Consider the following 14,457-nt stretch of genomic DNA (forward strand, 5'->3'; position numbering starts at 1 on the left):
CTATGAAAGCATATGGATGTGACCCATCCATATAAGTCAACAAGACAAGGTAACTTTAGCCTTTTACTATGAGCAATGTCAAAACCTTGCATCAATTTAATATATGACCAAAGCTGACAAGTTACACTGAGTAAAGACATCTAAACTCAGATGGACCCACAAATGTTACAGTATCTTTCCTTCTTGCTTAGGATGGAGCATCCTGAATTCTTGCAAAGACACTCTCCAAGGCCAGCGCCACATTCCTGTCGCCGTCCAACTGCAGACGACCCATCATGTAGGCCATGGCCGGCCGCAACTGACCTTCAAACATGGCGGTCATGTCCTCCAGTCTCAGGGTGAGGGTGACATCAGGGGTCAGTGGTGGTTCCCCTACCCCAACACTGCCGCTGCCTATAGTGGGACACGTCATATGAAAAAGCAATGTTCAGTGGTCACTAATGACACCCGGAGATATTAACATACTGTAAAAATAGACACATTCCTAGCATGAAACTTTCATGAATTGGAACTGACAGCCCTTTTTTTTTCAGCATGTAACTTTCATAGATTACCAATCATAAAAAATGTATACTACATTGTGCAGATAAAAACATTTGCATGCATACTACTTTTGTGAATTCACAAAAGTTTGATGTACATGAACATTTCTGCTTTTACAGTATACCTCTTTTCATTACAATACGAGGAGAAACAACAGGCAAGTTTGCATGTGGTAACAGTGTGAAAGAAGGATGAGTTCCTAGTGAATAACAGAAGAGGCACTAATAAAAGAAGAATGTCAGTTTTTGTAAATCATGAAGAAAAAAAAAAAAATATATATACATATATATATATATATATATATATATATATATATAGTGAAAACTTTGAGCAAAGAAAATGGGTTTTCATCGGGATTCGAACCCGAGACCTCCTGATTACTAGACCGGTGCTCTACCGACTGAGCTATTGAAAGCCCTAGATCGGTGTTCGTCCCAAACCCTTAACTCTCTTTGCTCGTGTGGTCAGAAGCTATAGTGTGTGTATGTGTGCCACACACACACACGTCAACCTGACATAAACCCAAAGGATGTGAATCAACTTTGGAATGAATGTGAGGGATCGCCGAAGCGATGCAGCTTTTTGTAATATATATTGAAACAAGAAAGGGAAAACTGACCAGAATCAAATAATAAATAGTGAAAAATTTGAGCAAAGAAAATGGGTTTTCATCGGGATTCAAACCCGAGACCTCCGGATTACTAGACCGTTGCTTTACCGTCTGAGCTATTGAAAGCCCTAGATCGGTGTTCGTCCCAAACCCTTAACTCTCTTTGCTCGTGTGGTCAGAAGCTATAGTGTGTGTATGTGTGCCACACACACACACGTTAACCTGACATAAACCCAAAGGATGCAAATCAACTTTGGAATGAATGTGAGGGATCGCCGAAGCGATGCAGCTTTTTGTAATATATATTGAAACAAGAAAGGGAAAACTGACCAGAATCAAATAATAAATAGTGAAAACTTTGAGCAAAGAAAATGGGTTTTCATCGGGATTCGAACCCAAGACCTCCGGATTACTAGACCGGTGCTCTACCGACTGAGCTATTGAAAGCCCTAGATCGGTATTCGTCCCAAACCCTTAACTCTCTTTGCTCGTGTGGTCAGAAGCTATAGTGTGTGTATGTGTGCCACACACACACACGTTAACCTGACATAAACCCAAAGGATGTGAATCAACTTTGGAATAAATGCGAGGGATCGCCGAAGCGATGCAGCTTTTTGTAATACATACTGAAACAAGAAAGGGAAAACTGATATATATATATATATATATATACATATATATCTGATCTAATTTGCGCACACACAGGAAGATCAATCTAGCATTATAACATTACAATCTTCAGTCTTTACCTGAATAAAAACTGGGACACTGCAATACAGTGCACACTGTCTGTGCACCTACTTGTACCCTCGTCCTTGATAAAAATATAATCATATTAGCCCTGCACTCGTAACAACTAAATTGCTAGAGTACAGTATCTGCCTTGCAGTATTTAAATTGATATCATTTCAAACACTGTTGTATACCATTAATCAAGAGCTTGGTAGAATTAGAGACTTACCTGTTTTTAAATCCAGAAAGTATGTTCCTCCACCTTCTCCCTTCACAACAAATTTGTAAACCGCTCCAATTTCCCGCACCAGTTCCTCATCAAGCACCGGCCGGGCAAGTTCAAGGAGCTGGGCTGGGGTCATTGCACTCTCCATGGGCACTTCCACTAGGGACTGGGTGGCATCAACCTGTCGAGGGACCGTCAGCTGAGGCTGCTGGTAGCTGGGGCCCGGGCTCTGGGCTGGGAAGGCGGCAGTGAAGTTTGATGGTGCCGCAGCCTGGCTGGCATTGGCTAGGGATAGGAGCGATATTAGAGGAGATGACTGGGCGTTGACCCTCTGTCCACCTGTGTTCATAAGAAAGAAATCTTTGTAAACAAACAAACAAACAAAAAGACACACAATGCACACGTTGGTAACCAACTAGACCTGGTTATGGGTCAAAAAACAAACACACAGACAAACAAAATGAGCAATCTTCAATTCTAAGAAGTCTTTGCACCGCAAAAGAGCAAAATTATGCAAACTTGATGACTGTGATACATTGAAAATACAAGGAAAAGTAGAAATTACGCGGTGCGTAAAATATGTCCCCGCCGGAAGTAGCATTTAGTAGCAAAATGTACAATATCGGTAAAAAATCAAGGTCAAAGGTCAAAGAAGTCAAAGGTCAAAATTCTGTGTAGAAGTTTTGAAGCCCTCACCTAGTGCCATCACAAAAAGCAAACAGAATCGAAATCGGGTTAGAAATGGCGAAGGAGTAGCATTTTGTAGCCAATGTACAATATAGGTCAAAAATCAAGGTCAAAGGTCAAAGAAGTCAAAGGTCAAAATTCTGTGTAGAAGTTTTGAAGCCCTCACCTAGTGCCATCACATAAAGCAAACGGAATCGAAATCGGGTTAGAAATGGCGAAGGAGTAGCATTTTGTAGCCAATGTACAATATAGGTCAAAAATCAAGGTCAAAGGTCAAAGAAGTCAAAGGTCAAAATTCTGTGTGGAAGTTTTGAAGCCCTCACCTAGTGCCATCACATAAAGCAAACGGAATCGAAATCGGGTTAGAAATGGCGAAGGAGTAGCATTTTGTAGCCAATGTACAATATAGGTCAAAAATCAAGGTCAAAGGTCAAAGAAGTCAAAGGTCAAAATTCTGTGTAGAAGTTTTGAAGCCCTCACCTAGTGCCATCACATAAAGCAAACGGAATCGAAATCGGGTTAGAAATGGCGAAGGAGTAGCATTTTGTAGCCAATGTACAATATAGGTCAAAAATCAAGGTCAAAGGTCAGAGAAGTCAAAGGTCAAAATTCTGTGTAGAAGTTTTGAAGCCCTCACCTAGTGCCATCACATAAAGCAAACGGAATCGAAATCGGGTTAGAAATGGCGAAGGAGTATCATTTTGAAGCAAAATGTACAATATAGGTCAAAGGTCAAGGTCAAAGGTCACAACTGAAATTCTGTGTAGAAGTTTCAAAGCTCCCATGTAGTGCTATCATATAAAGCAAACAGAATTAAAATTGGCTCATAAATGACAGAGAAGTAGCAAATTGAACATTTTGATCACACACGGACGCACAGACAGACAGACAGACGGACGGACAGACACACGGACACACACACGTACGGAGCCCGTTTCATAGTCCCCTGCTCGAACTTGTTCGGCGGGGACAATAAGTTTTTTGTCGCATAGCCACAGCTATCAATAGGGCAACATGAGCTGAGGTGGTGTGTGTTCATGTTATCAGAAAGGAGGCATGAATTTTGGCAGTTCATCTGCCATTCAAATTGACGGAGAGGTGCCTGTACTATGCATACCCACACATTACAAAGAACAAGTTCCCCCTATTCAGCTGATATATTTTAAAATTCAATGCTTATTACCAGTATCTGTGGAATAAACTTTAACAAATGTGGGCCCATTTCGAGAGAATTACAAGTAGTAATTTTTTCCTGCTTTGTTTGCTTTGTGTTTTTCTATCTAAAAAAGATCGACCATTGATATTCACACTGGCAACACCATTTACTGCCAACACCATTCACTCCCATGTGGACAAAAACTGCCATAGCTCACCTGTCACTTGACCAGCTACTTGGGTAAACATATTGGTCACTTTTCCAATGTCCAGACTCGGTGGTTTGGCTTCCTGAATCACAGTGATCTCTGAGCTGAAGGATAAAAACAAACAAACAAACAAACAAACAAAGCGGATACTGTTAATCATGTAGGGCAGGGTGGCAACTCTTGTGAATTATTTGGCTTTGTGTTGATGTTTTTGTGCATGCATTTTTTTTTTCCAACTGTAGCAACAAGCATGTTCCTACTTGCTGGGTTTCAATAGCATCTCACATACTTCTTGTACCCCACACCTATTTACATTATTTGTGGAATATTGGGCAATGCACTTGCATTGACTGCTACCCTTGACTCTCAATTTTAGTGTGGACAAAACAAAATAAAACAGGATATAGGTAAGAACAAGTTAAGCGCACCAAAATACGACCACATTAAGTCACTGAAAGAATTCCCAACCTAAGATACATAATGACAATGACCTGCACATCACACTGTGAAATATGGTTCAACCCAATAGGAGATTGAACTAGAGAGGGGCCGTCAAAGGCGGCAGACCCACGCCTAAGTACAAAGTCGGGGTAAACATAATGTGCATTCGGTCATCTACCAGAATTCGGCCACTTAATTGCCAGTGTGCTTTATCACCAGCCAGTGAGTTCTACCAAAGATCGTACACTGAAGTGTACGATCTTTGGTTCTACAGTCACATCACACGCAAATCACATCATTACACATACGGTATTAACACTCATTCACGTACAGGAAAGTCCTTAAGTCTCCTCCAAAAATCCATCGAAAATCCCAAATTCCACCGTCAAAAGTGCAGAATCGGAACTTTTCCAAGCGCGCGCGAATTAAGTCCAGTTTTAAGAGTATTGTCTATGCGACGGGTCACGGAAAAAGCGCTAAAAATCGAGAAATACGCCGTTTTCTTGCGGGATATTTTGATTATAGCAAGCCGAGAGTGTGATGATATCAAAGGTCGTATGAGTGTACGATCTTTGATGGTATCCACAAAAGCAAAAAAGAAAAACAAAATTTACGTACCCCCTAGGCAATTACCCCTATGATTAGTGTCTACGGGAATTATTCAATGCAAGGGTTGAATGCAAATGTCTACTGCACCAGTATTCGGCCACCAACGAGCGCCGCAACGTCCCCGGTGCAATTTTGCACCAACAGTGTAGAGCGCGATGCATTTTCAGCGGCCTTGCACACGCATTGACATTGAGCACGCATATCGTGCAGTGTGACTGCGACCGAGCAAAATGCTCCTCCAACGAAAAAAACAATCAATGTTAATTTGAAAAATCATCAAAATACGGGCCAGTTTGTGATGACGGAGAACGAACTTTCATAAATCTAGAAGGACATAGTCCCTCAAATAGGCCTAAACGTAAATTTCGGAATTCTTACGAACATTTGAGCAGCGAAGTCGGATCGTTGGGGAGTTTATGTTTTCGTATGGTAGCGGAAAATCGCAAAGTGAGAAACGGGAAATTTTCGGAATGGTCACTATACCATGGGGTCAAAACTTCAAGGTCACACAGAATTTGCAAGGGTCAACCGATTATCACCAAAATCTAATCGATTCTTTCCTGCCATTATCCAAACATCCACATAACATTTCGTGCAAATCCGTTTACCCGTTCTCTTGTTATCTTGTACACAAACAAACAAACAAACAAACAAACAAACAAACAAACAAACAAACAAACAAACATACGGAACCCTTTACATAACCCCCTGCCGATTTTCATCGGCGTGGGTAATTAAAGACACACACTTTCTGGTTGAACTGGTTTATGATTTTACCTATCTATACATCACATCATGTCAGCACTGCTAAATATTAGAGTGTGTAAAGTGTTAGTAGAACCTTGTTCTCAGCTGTTCCTTCACCCTTCTAAATCTTGGGAAATATAAGTGCAAGCCTTGCAAATTTTGCAATACTTTTGAGCTGAATTCCTTCCTCTCTTCTTAATTTATGAAAAAAAAAAAAAACACACACACACACACAAACACACACACACATTAATGGTACCAAACAAATCGCACAGCTGCGTCTTCCCAGATCCATCATGGACTTTTTTACTTTTAGACTGGGGCCCATAGAAGGAGCATTCACATTGGGGTCCCAGTCACTTATCCCACTTGCGAATCCTCCTTCTACACAACACCATATCTTCTTCTTCTTCTTCTTTTTAATTTTAAAACATGGTCCTGTCCTTCCCACTATTTACCCATATCACAAAAGTCGCAATGATGTCGACAGACACTTTGTGTCAAACTCACATCTCCACACGGCTGACCTCAACTCCCCAGTTCTGTGTGACCCCGTTCATCATCTCCTGCAGACTGGCATTGACCATGGGCTTGTCCTTCTGGATAGCACTCAGGTCCCAGGCTGACAGGAGTTTGAGCAGGCCCGTCTGGCCCAGGTTGCGGATGGCGTGGTCCATGTCCTGGATGCCAGCAATGGAGAGGGCCACGTCGATGATGCGATGGTAGATCGTGGCCCCAAGAGAGATGGCGGCACCATCTGTTGTCAGAATCTGCGGGATGTCATGAAAGTCGCAAAAAATGTTAAAGCCAAAATGTAGTTTTCAGAAAGGCTAAAAATTCACCTTCCACCATTTGGAATTTGCTCGCAATACATTGAAAGGATCTACCGAAAAACCTGTCTGGCAGATGTAATTTGCCAGGATGATGAGTTGTTTTGAGTATTTTGAGATCAGAAGCATAGAATTATTTTGAGATCAAAAGTGTAGAATAATTTTGATTGTATGCATACAACATATATTCTTGAAGCACCCTACCTACTCATAAGTGTGTTGGTAGAACGTTGCTTGATGAACGATCATGCCTTAGTTAGTGTATTTCCCGACAAGCTGCATGCGTTTCACTTTAGCACAGAAGATCAGTGACCATATATTCATCAAACATATATTCATCTAAACACATGATACATCATGAAACACTTACTTGCTGAGGAGGAACATTAAAGGCTCTCGTCCTCATGTCCACCCTTCTCCAGTTATCGATGAGTGGATTGATCAGAATCACACCTGACATAAGAGCAAAAATAATGCATATTATTACATTACTAATGTCTTCTTGAAAGACAATGAGTCTTTAAATCATTCCAATTTGAACTTGTTTTCTTTTAAATCACAATACTGTATAAACATGAGCTTCTTTCAATTGTTGATTCCTGTTTAAGAAAAAATAATTATTATCCTTGTCATCACTTATTTTTTATGTTTGTTTGTTGAGGTTGATCAGATTTTGTTGAAACAAGCAACAAGATGGATTCAAGAACTCAGCAACGAAAAGAATTCACTGAGTCAAATAGTTTTAAGGGTGGCATGTGCTTGAGCTCACTATCACTCCAACTGTGATATATAGGGACTTGTGTTCTACACAAAAATACATGAATAAATGTCTGTAAAATGCTAAGACCTAGATCACATACGCAGAGTATATGTGCTTGATAGGGTAATGGAAAAGTTTACATCTAGTATTGGATTTTTTATTCTTATTTTTTAATTTTTGCTTTTTGTTTTGTTCTTTTTCAATTGTGACACAATAATTCTCAAAACTTGTGTATGCATCATATCACCATACAGCTCAGTCACAAAAGTTAAGCACCTTCTAACATTGATTCACCACATTAAACAGTGTATTAAAGATAATAAATGTCTTTAAGATCATGCAATTATGATGTCCATACCTGGTCCTTGTGGTGATTGGAGACGTCCCAGCCTAAAGATGACAATTCTCTCAAACTGCGAGACCCTCTAAAAGTGACATAAGGAACGAATTTGTGAAATATTGCTGCTGCTGTTCAATGAGAGTCCACCATTTTCATAACACTTTTAATCTAATACTCTTGATTTTGCAAGGTAAGCAGAAGTGAATAATTCAAAAGAATGAATACTTGTAGTAAATAATCAAGGCAAATGGACATAATTTACAATGATTACAAACACATAAAGTGCTCAAATAAACCTTTCATTTAATATATACAGCACTTCAGTGGACTGATAAATTTCAAGAGCAGCTATTAGCATGTTCAGTCTTCTACTGATAAAAAAAAAAATTCCTTAGAACTACAATGTACACATAATAAGCAAAGAAGGAATCTTATTCATACTAATAGAAATATTTTTAAAAATGACTCTACACTCTGCTCTCTTGAAAGTTCTGAATATCTTCAGTATGGTAAAGGACAGTATTAGATTTAGCTCATCCACAATCACTACCGAAAAAACAAATCATCTACAGTCTGTAACTGTCTGTAAATATCTTGACATGCACATGTAGTTTCATCTCCTCTTTGCATATGAAATCGATCTTATACAAAATCAACAATTGGTTTTTATGAAATTTTCTTGCATATATATTCCAAACATTATGACAGCTACTTACCTTGATTGCAAGCCATCCAGTCAGAGGGAACGTTAAGAAGAGGATAACATAGGCAAAGAAGACGACAAGAAGGGTGCAGACTCGAGTGGCAACTGGAGGTTTGTACTCTGTACGACAAAACAGAATGAATTGAAGGCGGTCACAAGCATATACACCACAAAAGAAGCAAAGAGGGCACTGCTTTCAACTGTGCTTTAAGCTGTTAGTAGTAAGGTATTGAGCAGTTGACTGTGATTACATCTTAAAATCTCCTAACGGGAAAACTTGCTAAGTTTGGATACTCCCTCCAGAGTATGGTTGAATCATAACCTAGAGCATACCATATTATGACTTTTCATGTTTTTGAGAAGATGCAATTGTGGCAAAATTCTCAATAATGACAAACCTCAAAAGACAAATATCCAGTCCATGTTTTGTTTTGTGTTTGTTCTTAATCACTAGAGACCATGAAACCATCTTCAATTCCTCATTCCAAATGGCATCTGTATAGTACAACACAAACTTTGCTCTGTCAATTCTGGATCTTTACTAAAATAAGTGAAATTAACATTTGCTGTTCTCACTGCCCCTAAAATACTTGAAAAAAGCAACACAACAAAATTCTTGCAGATTACTGGACACTGCAGGAGGAGCACTCATATCAACAAGATTATGCTGAGAAACACATAAGCTAAAGAGTGATAGAAATATATAAGTGACCAGCTAGATTTCTCTCTTTTTATGAAGGAAAAAATATTCTGCAGATGAGCACAAATAAAACTCAAAGCATATCTGTTGGGAAAGTCAAATATATACTATAATCCACAATAATTCTTTTTAGGTTTGTTTGTTAGTTTGTTTGTTTGTCTGTCTGTCTGTTTGTGTTTAACAATCCATCAGACACGAGGCTTTAGTTACCACAAAACTGACCTTTCTCTTCATAGATGAACGGTGGCATGGACTTGCTGTATGAGTGGACCGACTTGTAGTCAAAGACTGAGCTGAAGTCGAATGCCACCACATCCTTTCCTGGAGACTCACTGCTCATGGGCAGACGACTGTACTTCACTTGTGACATTTTTCACAGGATTTGTAATTCAGCTGTAACAAAGAGTTTAGAAAGAGATAGGAGAAATAAAAGTAGAGATACATTTTTGCAGATAACTGAGATGGTGAGCTTATTGGCTAAATCAAAATTCAGTTTAAGAATGGAATCATTATTCTTAAAAACTTTCCATGCCAAACTTTGCAGTTTTTTGCTATATAAAGCAGCAGCTTCCAGTCAACAAAATTGCATTTCACTCCTAAAAAAAGAAGAAGTAACAAAACAGAATGATTAAATCAACAAAAAACGAACAGCATCATGAAAAGCACGAATGAATAGTCATGAATAGCTGACAGGCTGGTAAGATACGATTCTGGAGTCAAGATTAAAGGAAAGGAATTTCAATTTGAGAACTCAATGCTGGTGCATCTATATGACATAAGTGGTAGCACCTATGAATGTTGATATTGAGTTGCCAGGTTACACCTGCATAACTTTAAATTACCTAGAATTTTACAAAGCAATTGCAAAGGAAGAATTGCTAAAAAAGAGAGAAGAAGAAGCTTGCTCCAGTTTGGTTGTATAGCGATTGCAAAAGAGCATTTGATGATGCAAACAAGTTTCTGTTTGTGACTTCATTATCAATAAACACCATATTTTTATGAAATCAGTTGATAAATCAAACAATGAAAAACTGATCATCCTATGACTTTTTATTCTTTCCCTTCACATCTAGAAGAAATATGATACAGACATTAAACAAACTCTGAAATTTTCAAATATAGGTACTTCAGTCACCCTAACCTAAAGTGGCTTGATGAAGTCACACACAGGTACAGATGGTGACATTGTCTTAAAAAAAAAAAAAATCCTGCAACAGAGGCTTACCTCCAATACTCAGTATACAAAATCTGTTACAGCAAAGATAACATACATGTACCTCTCAAGGTTTAGTGAATTATAGTGTGCAATCTGCATCACAGCAAGAAATTTCAATGTTCACGACAGTATTTTGCTTGGATTGATGCATGATAATTTTTCTCTTAAAAATATCTTTGCTCATGTCAATTGTAATGTCCATCTCCATCTATTTTGGGCAGGAGAGAATTTATGTATTTATGTATGTGACATGAAAAAATTTCATGAAAGAAAAATGTGTGTCAGTTATCTGTATTGTTTACGCCTCTCAGTGGATGTTAATCAAGGCAAATATTTACAGTGTACCTTGTTATAAAGTTAACTTGGCTACGCTACCTCGATTGACATGATTGGTAATTATTATTTTCTTTCCTTTTTTTTTTTTTTTGGTTGTGATATCACCATACTAAAAATTGCTACCTGGGTGTTTAAAATGTGTACGGCATCTCTGTCCATTCTGCTTAACCCATGGAGGACGGACTGATTTTGCTACAACATGCATTTCCCATAGACCCCTGCCCGAGTATACTCAGGACTTGTCCCCAATGGTTTAATACTACTTACAAGGGTTTTGTGGCAATCATTACTAATTAGGGGATGCTAAGTATGAGATTTTGTATGGAACAAGGTCTTTACATGGGCTCTTCTTCCAGTCCATGTAGCTAGTTAGTAGTGGTAACTCGACAGAGCTCATCTCAGGCTAGACAGGGTCTATACAGTGGGCTAAATGTCAAAACTCTAAGTTTTAATGAATAAGTTTCTAAGTTCCACAGTGTGACTGTGAGTGAGAGTGTTGACTATTGGGCAATTGTGCACTTTATGGCCCTATCGGTATTTCATTCCCCGTACCCTACAGTAAGTTTACAGTACACATGCTGACGAACCCGCGGTGTCTGAGTAGTGATAAGTAAACTCAAATACACACGCACTGCTCGATTAGGATAAAATCTCACACGATAATTTAGGGCAGTAACGTAAAGAACACAATTACCGACTGTTTAGTGTTGGTTATGTGATGCCATACTATAATGACAATGTCAATAGGAAAGGCCACGAGGTCCCAAGCAAAGTTTCTAAAAATTCTATGTATAAACTAGAGTAGAGACATTAGTAGAGACTAACGTTAGACTTAGGTTAGCCCGACCAGACGCCGTGCGCTGCGTCTGACAGTGTGCGATACACATATCTACTAAACCCCATACACATACATGTATCTACTAAACCCCATACACATATCTACTAAACCCCTCGAACACGGCCACACAACAACAAAACTGTTGAAAATTTCTACATTCTTATCACAAATTTTACGAATCACTCACGTGAATTTAAATGCTTGGACTATGAGCATGGTATTTCAGTCCATAGTGAGCCCTCACGCAACATACACTGAGCAAAAAGTCCAATCTTAACCCGGAATGCTGTGATCATCGCTGGGCGATTCAAAATAAATCTTTCCTAGCTTTGAACGATGCAAATTGCGCTGCTACAGTGCTAGAGTTTGTACGCCCACGCGGTCGACAGCGCTCCCTTTGCCCAGTGCTGCGCTGACATTTTGAATCATTTCTGCCATTTCTACAATTTCTGTGGCGTACAGGATTAAAAAAGGTGTCATTTTTGGTAAGTTGTGAAATATGTATGTCAATATCAATAACTGAAAACGGTAGCTAAATAGATAAAGTTTTCATCTTATGTAGTCTTAGTAACAAATATGGTGCAGTAAATTCAAAATAGAATTATAAGATTACGTAGTGTCCACACGGTACAGCCCTGTCACGACTTACACTTGTGTACAGCGACAGGGCTGTGTATACACTAATAATTAGGTTAGCAATGACAATGTTAGACTTAGCAGAGTGTTGTTGATCAGCCATAATGTTAAAAAAAAAAAAAAAAAATGATTTCTTGGGTCTTCAGTTCGAGTTTCATCTCCGTGTTTCAATTGGGAAAGCATGAGAGACGTACATATGACAACAACGGGATGTGAAGATGTGAACACAATTCACAGCGTCACTCAACGAACGAACACAGCATGCATCACACACTGTCAGTCTACTAGATCTAGTACGAGTAGTGTCACTGTCGACGCAAGCATAACAAACACAGAATTAAGTACGTGGGTCAGTGTACAATCGCCAAACGCAAGATTTTAAGGAAAATCATGATATCAAACTCAAATTTTACCTTTTCAGCAATTATATATGGTCTTCATAATCATGGCCGGCTAATCGATGTTTTCGTTTGGTTCTTTTCTCACTATAGACAGGGCATTTTTAAGTGCGCTCACCCACCTTCTGCCGAAGTTTGTGATTCTTACTTGTTAATCTCCCCTATAATTTCTTACCCCCCCCCTTAAAAAAAAAAAAAAAAAAAAAAAAATCGTTTGAGAAAAACTGTATTGCGCCATCTTTTGACTGATTCGGAAGAGCGACATCACAACAAGACGATAATTCGGACGACAACCCTGACGTTATCGATACATTATCAGCATAACACACCAATCTCTTTACTATTATAATCTACTTGGTGTATGAGTTTTGATTCTCAGATATGATATATGAATATGTATGAATATATACAATATATAATATTCATATGAAGTCCCATGCATCTGGGCAAAAGTTCTGCGTTTTGCTATTGACACCCCAGGCCAGGCCCATAGGCCTATACTTTTTTCCATTTTCGTCTCTGTTTGACAATGCGCTTGTATCTTATACATGAACTGTATAAAACACTTATAGGACACCTCTGGACGATTTTCAGGCTGTTACATCTGAACAACTATTAATATTAGTTATACTGAGTATAGAGTTTCAGAATTTATCGTGATTGGGATGAGGAATAAGAATGTTTCAAAAATTTAAAACAATTTGCAACGAACAAGGATGATGACATGGCTATTAAAACGGAGGTCCCGCGTGCGAGGTAGTCACGACTCACGCACGTTAAAGATTTCACTTCACTTCCATCCTCAAAGAGCTTGGAGCAAAAACCCGATGAAGTCCACAATAAAGATATTAGCGAGCTTCAGATCTGCAACGCGAACATTGAAGATGCTAATTAGGGGGGAAATGGTGTTTTGCACATGTGAGAGAGAAGCTGTTTCCATTATCCGACGCGGGAGGCTGCGTCGTCTTAGCGTTCTAAAGCTCCTCCTAATGATTACACACTCCAATAAAATGATGGTTGAATGATGCCGACCCCTCTATAGTTTGCCCGAGGTGACTAGCAATCGCACAGCAAACTGTATCAAGTCGATACATTCTGCCATACGCAGAAGAAGTGGAACTGCATTGCTACGGGAGATTTTGTCCTGCCCCCTGCACTCACTCTCTATTTTCTTTCTCTTCCCCCTCCCACCCTCCCCCCCCCCCTCGTTTTGTGGGGCGGATATCGTTTAAACATAAGTATAATGACACAAAAAGCCATCTACACGAGATTATCCGACATCTGCCAGGCAAGGCATGTTTTCAGGTTTTGTTTTCCTAGACTTTTTGGTGGACTTCCATGACTTCTTCCGGGAAAGTTTGAGAGATGACGTACCCCATGACTCTCCACTCCCCCCTCCCCCCTCCTTGTTTTCTACACCCGTCTCCCCTCTCCCTCCCAACAGAGTGCAATTAACTATAATACAAACTCTTTTTAGGTCTTTTCCATTCACTTTAAGGAACCATCTTCTTCTATGTCTCGTTCATCTAGCTTTATCTTCTTTACCACCGACAATCACCACGATTATGTCAACTGAGCTACGATTCGGCGTATTAGTCAATCATGGTACTAAAGAACAAACTATTGTAGGCGTCTTTTTTTAACATTTTGGGACAGGACTTTAGGGAAGGGGCGAGAAGGGATTACCTCCTTCTCTAGATCTGCTTAACGGAAGGTTAATCTACCAATTAGTACCCTTGGG

The 14,457-nt window shown here is 39.3% G+C and overlaps 1 protein-coding gene across 1 annotated transcript; it reads right to left on the reverse strand.

Annotated features, from left to right (window-relative positions):
• On the reverse strand, positions 1 to 12,799 carry LOC139725421 (stomatin-like protein 1). Its single transcript, XM_071636496.1, has 9 exons — positions 12,732 to 12,799; positions 9,515 to 9,685; positions 8,606 to 8,712; positions 7,908 to 7,974; positions 7,160 to 7,242; positions 6,470 to 6,729; positions 4,172 to 4,266; positions 2,115 to 2,450; positions 1 to 393 (listed from the first exon to the last, which is right to left on the reverse strand). Exons 2-9 carry the CDS (start codon positions 9,660 to 9,662, stop codon positions 188 to 190), a joined length of 1,302 nt encoding a protein of 433 aa, XP_071492597.1. The 5' UTR covers positions 9,663 to 9,685; positions 12,732 to 12,799; the 3' UTR covers positions 1 to 187.
• Positions 12,800 to 14,457: the final 1,658 nt, after the last annotated feature.

Source organism: Diadema antillarum, unplaced genomic scaffold (assembly GCF_040938485.1).
Source record: "Diadema antillarum isolate AM-2024a unplaced genomic scaffold, OU_Dant_1.0 seq00000041_RagTag, whole genome shotgun sequence".
Lineage (NCBI taxonomy): Eukaryota > Metazoa > Echinodermata > Echinoidea > Diadematoida > Diadematidae > Diadema > Diadema antillarum.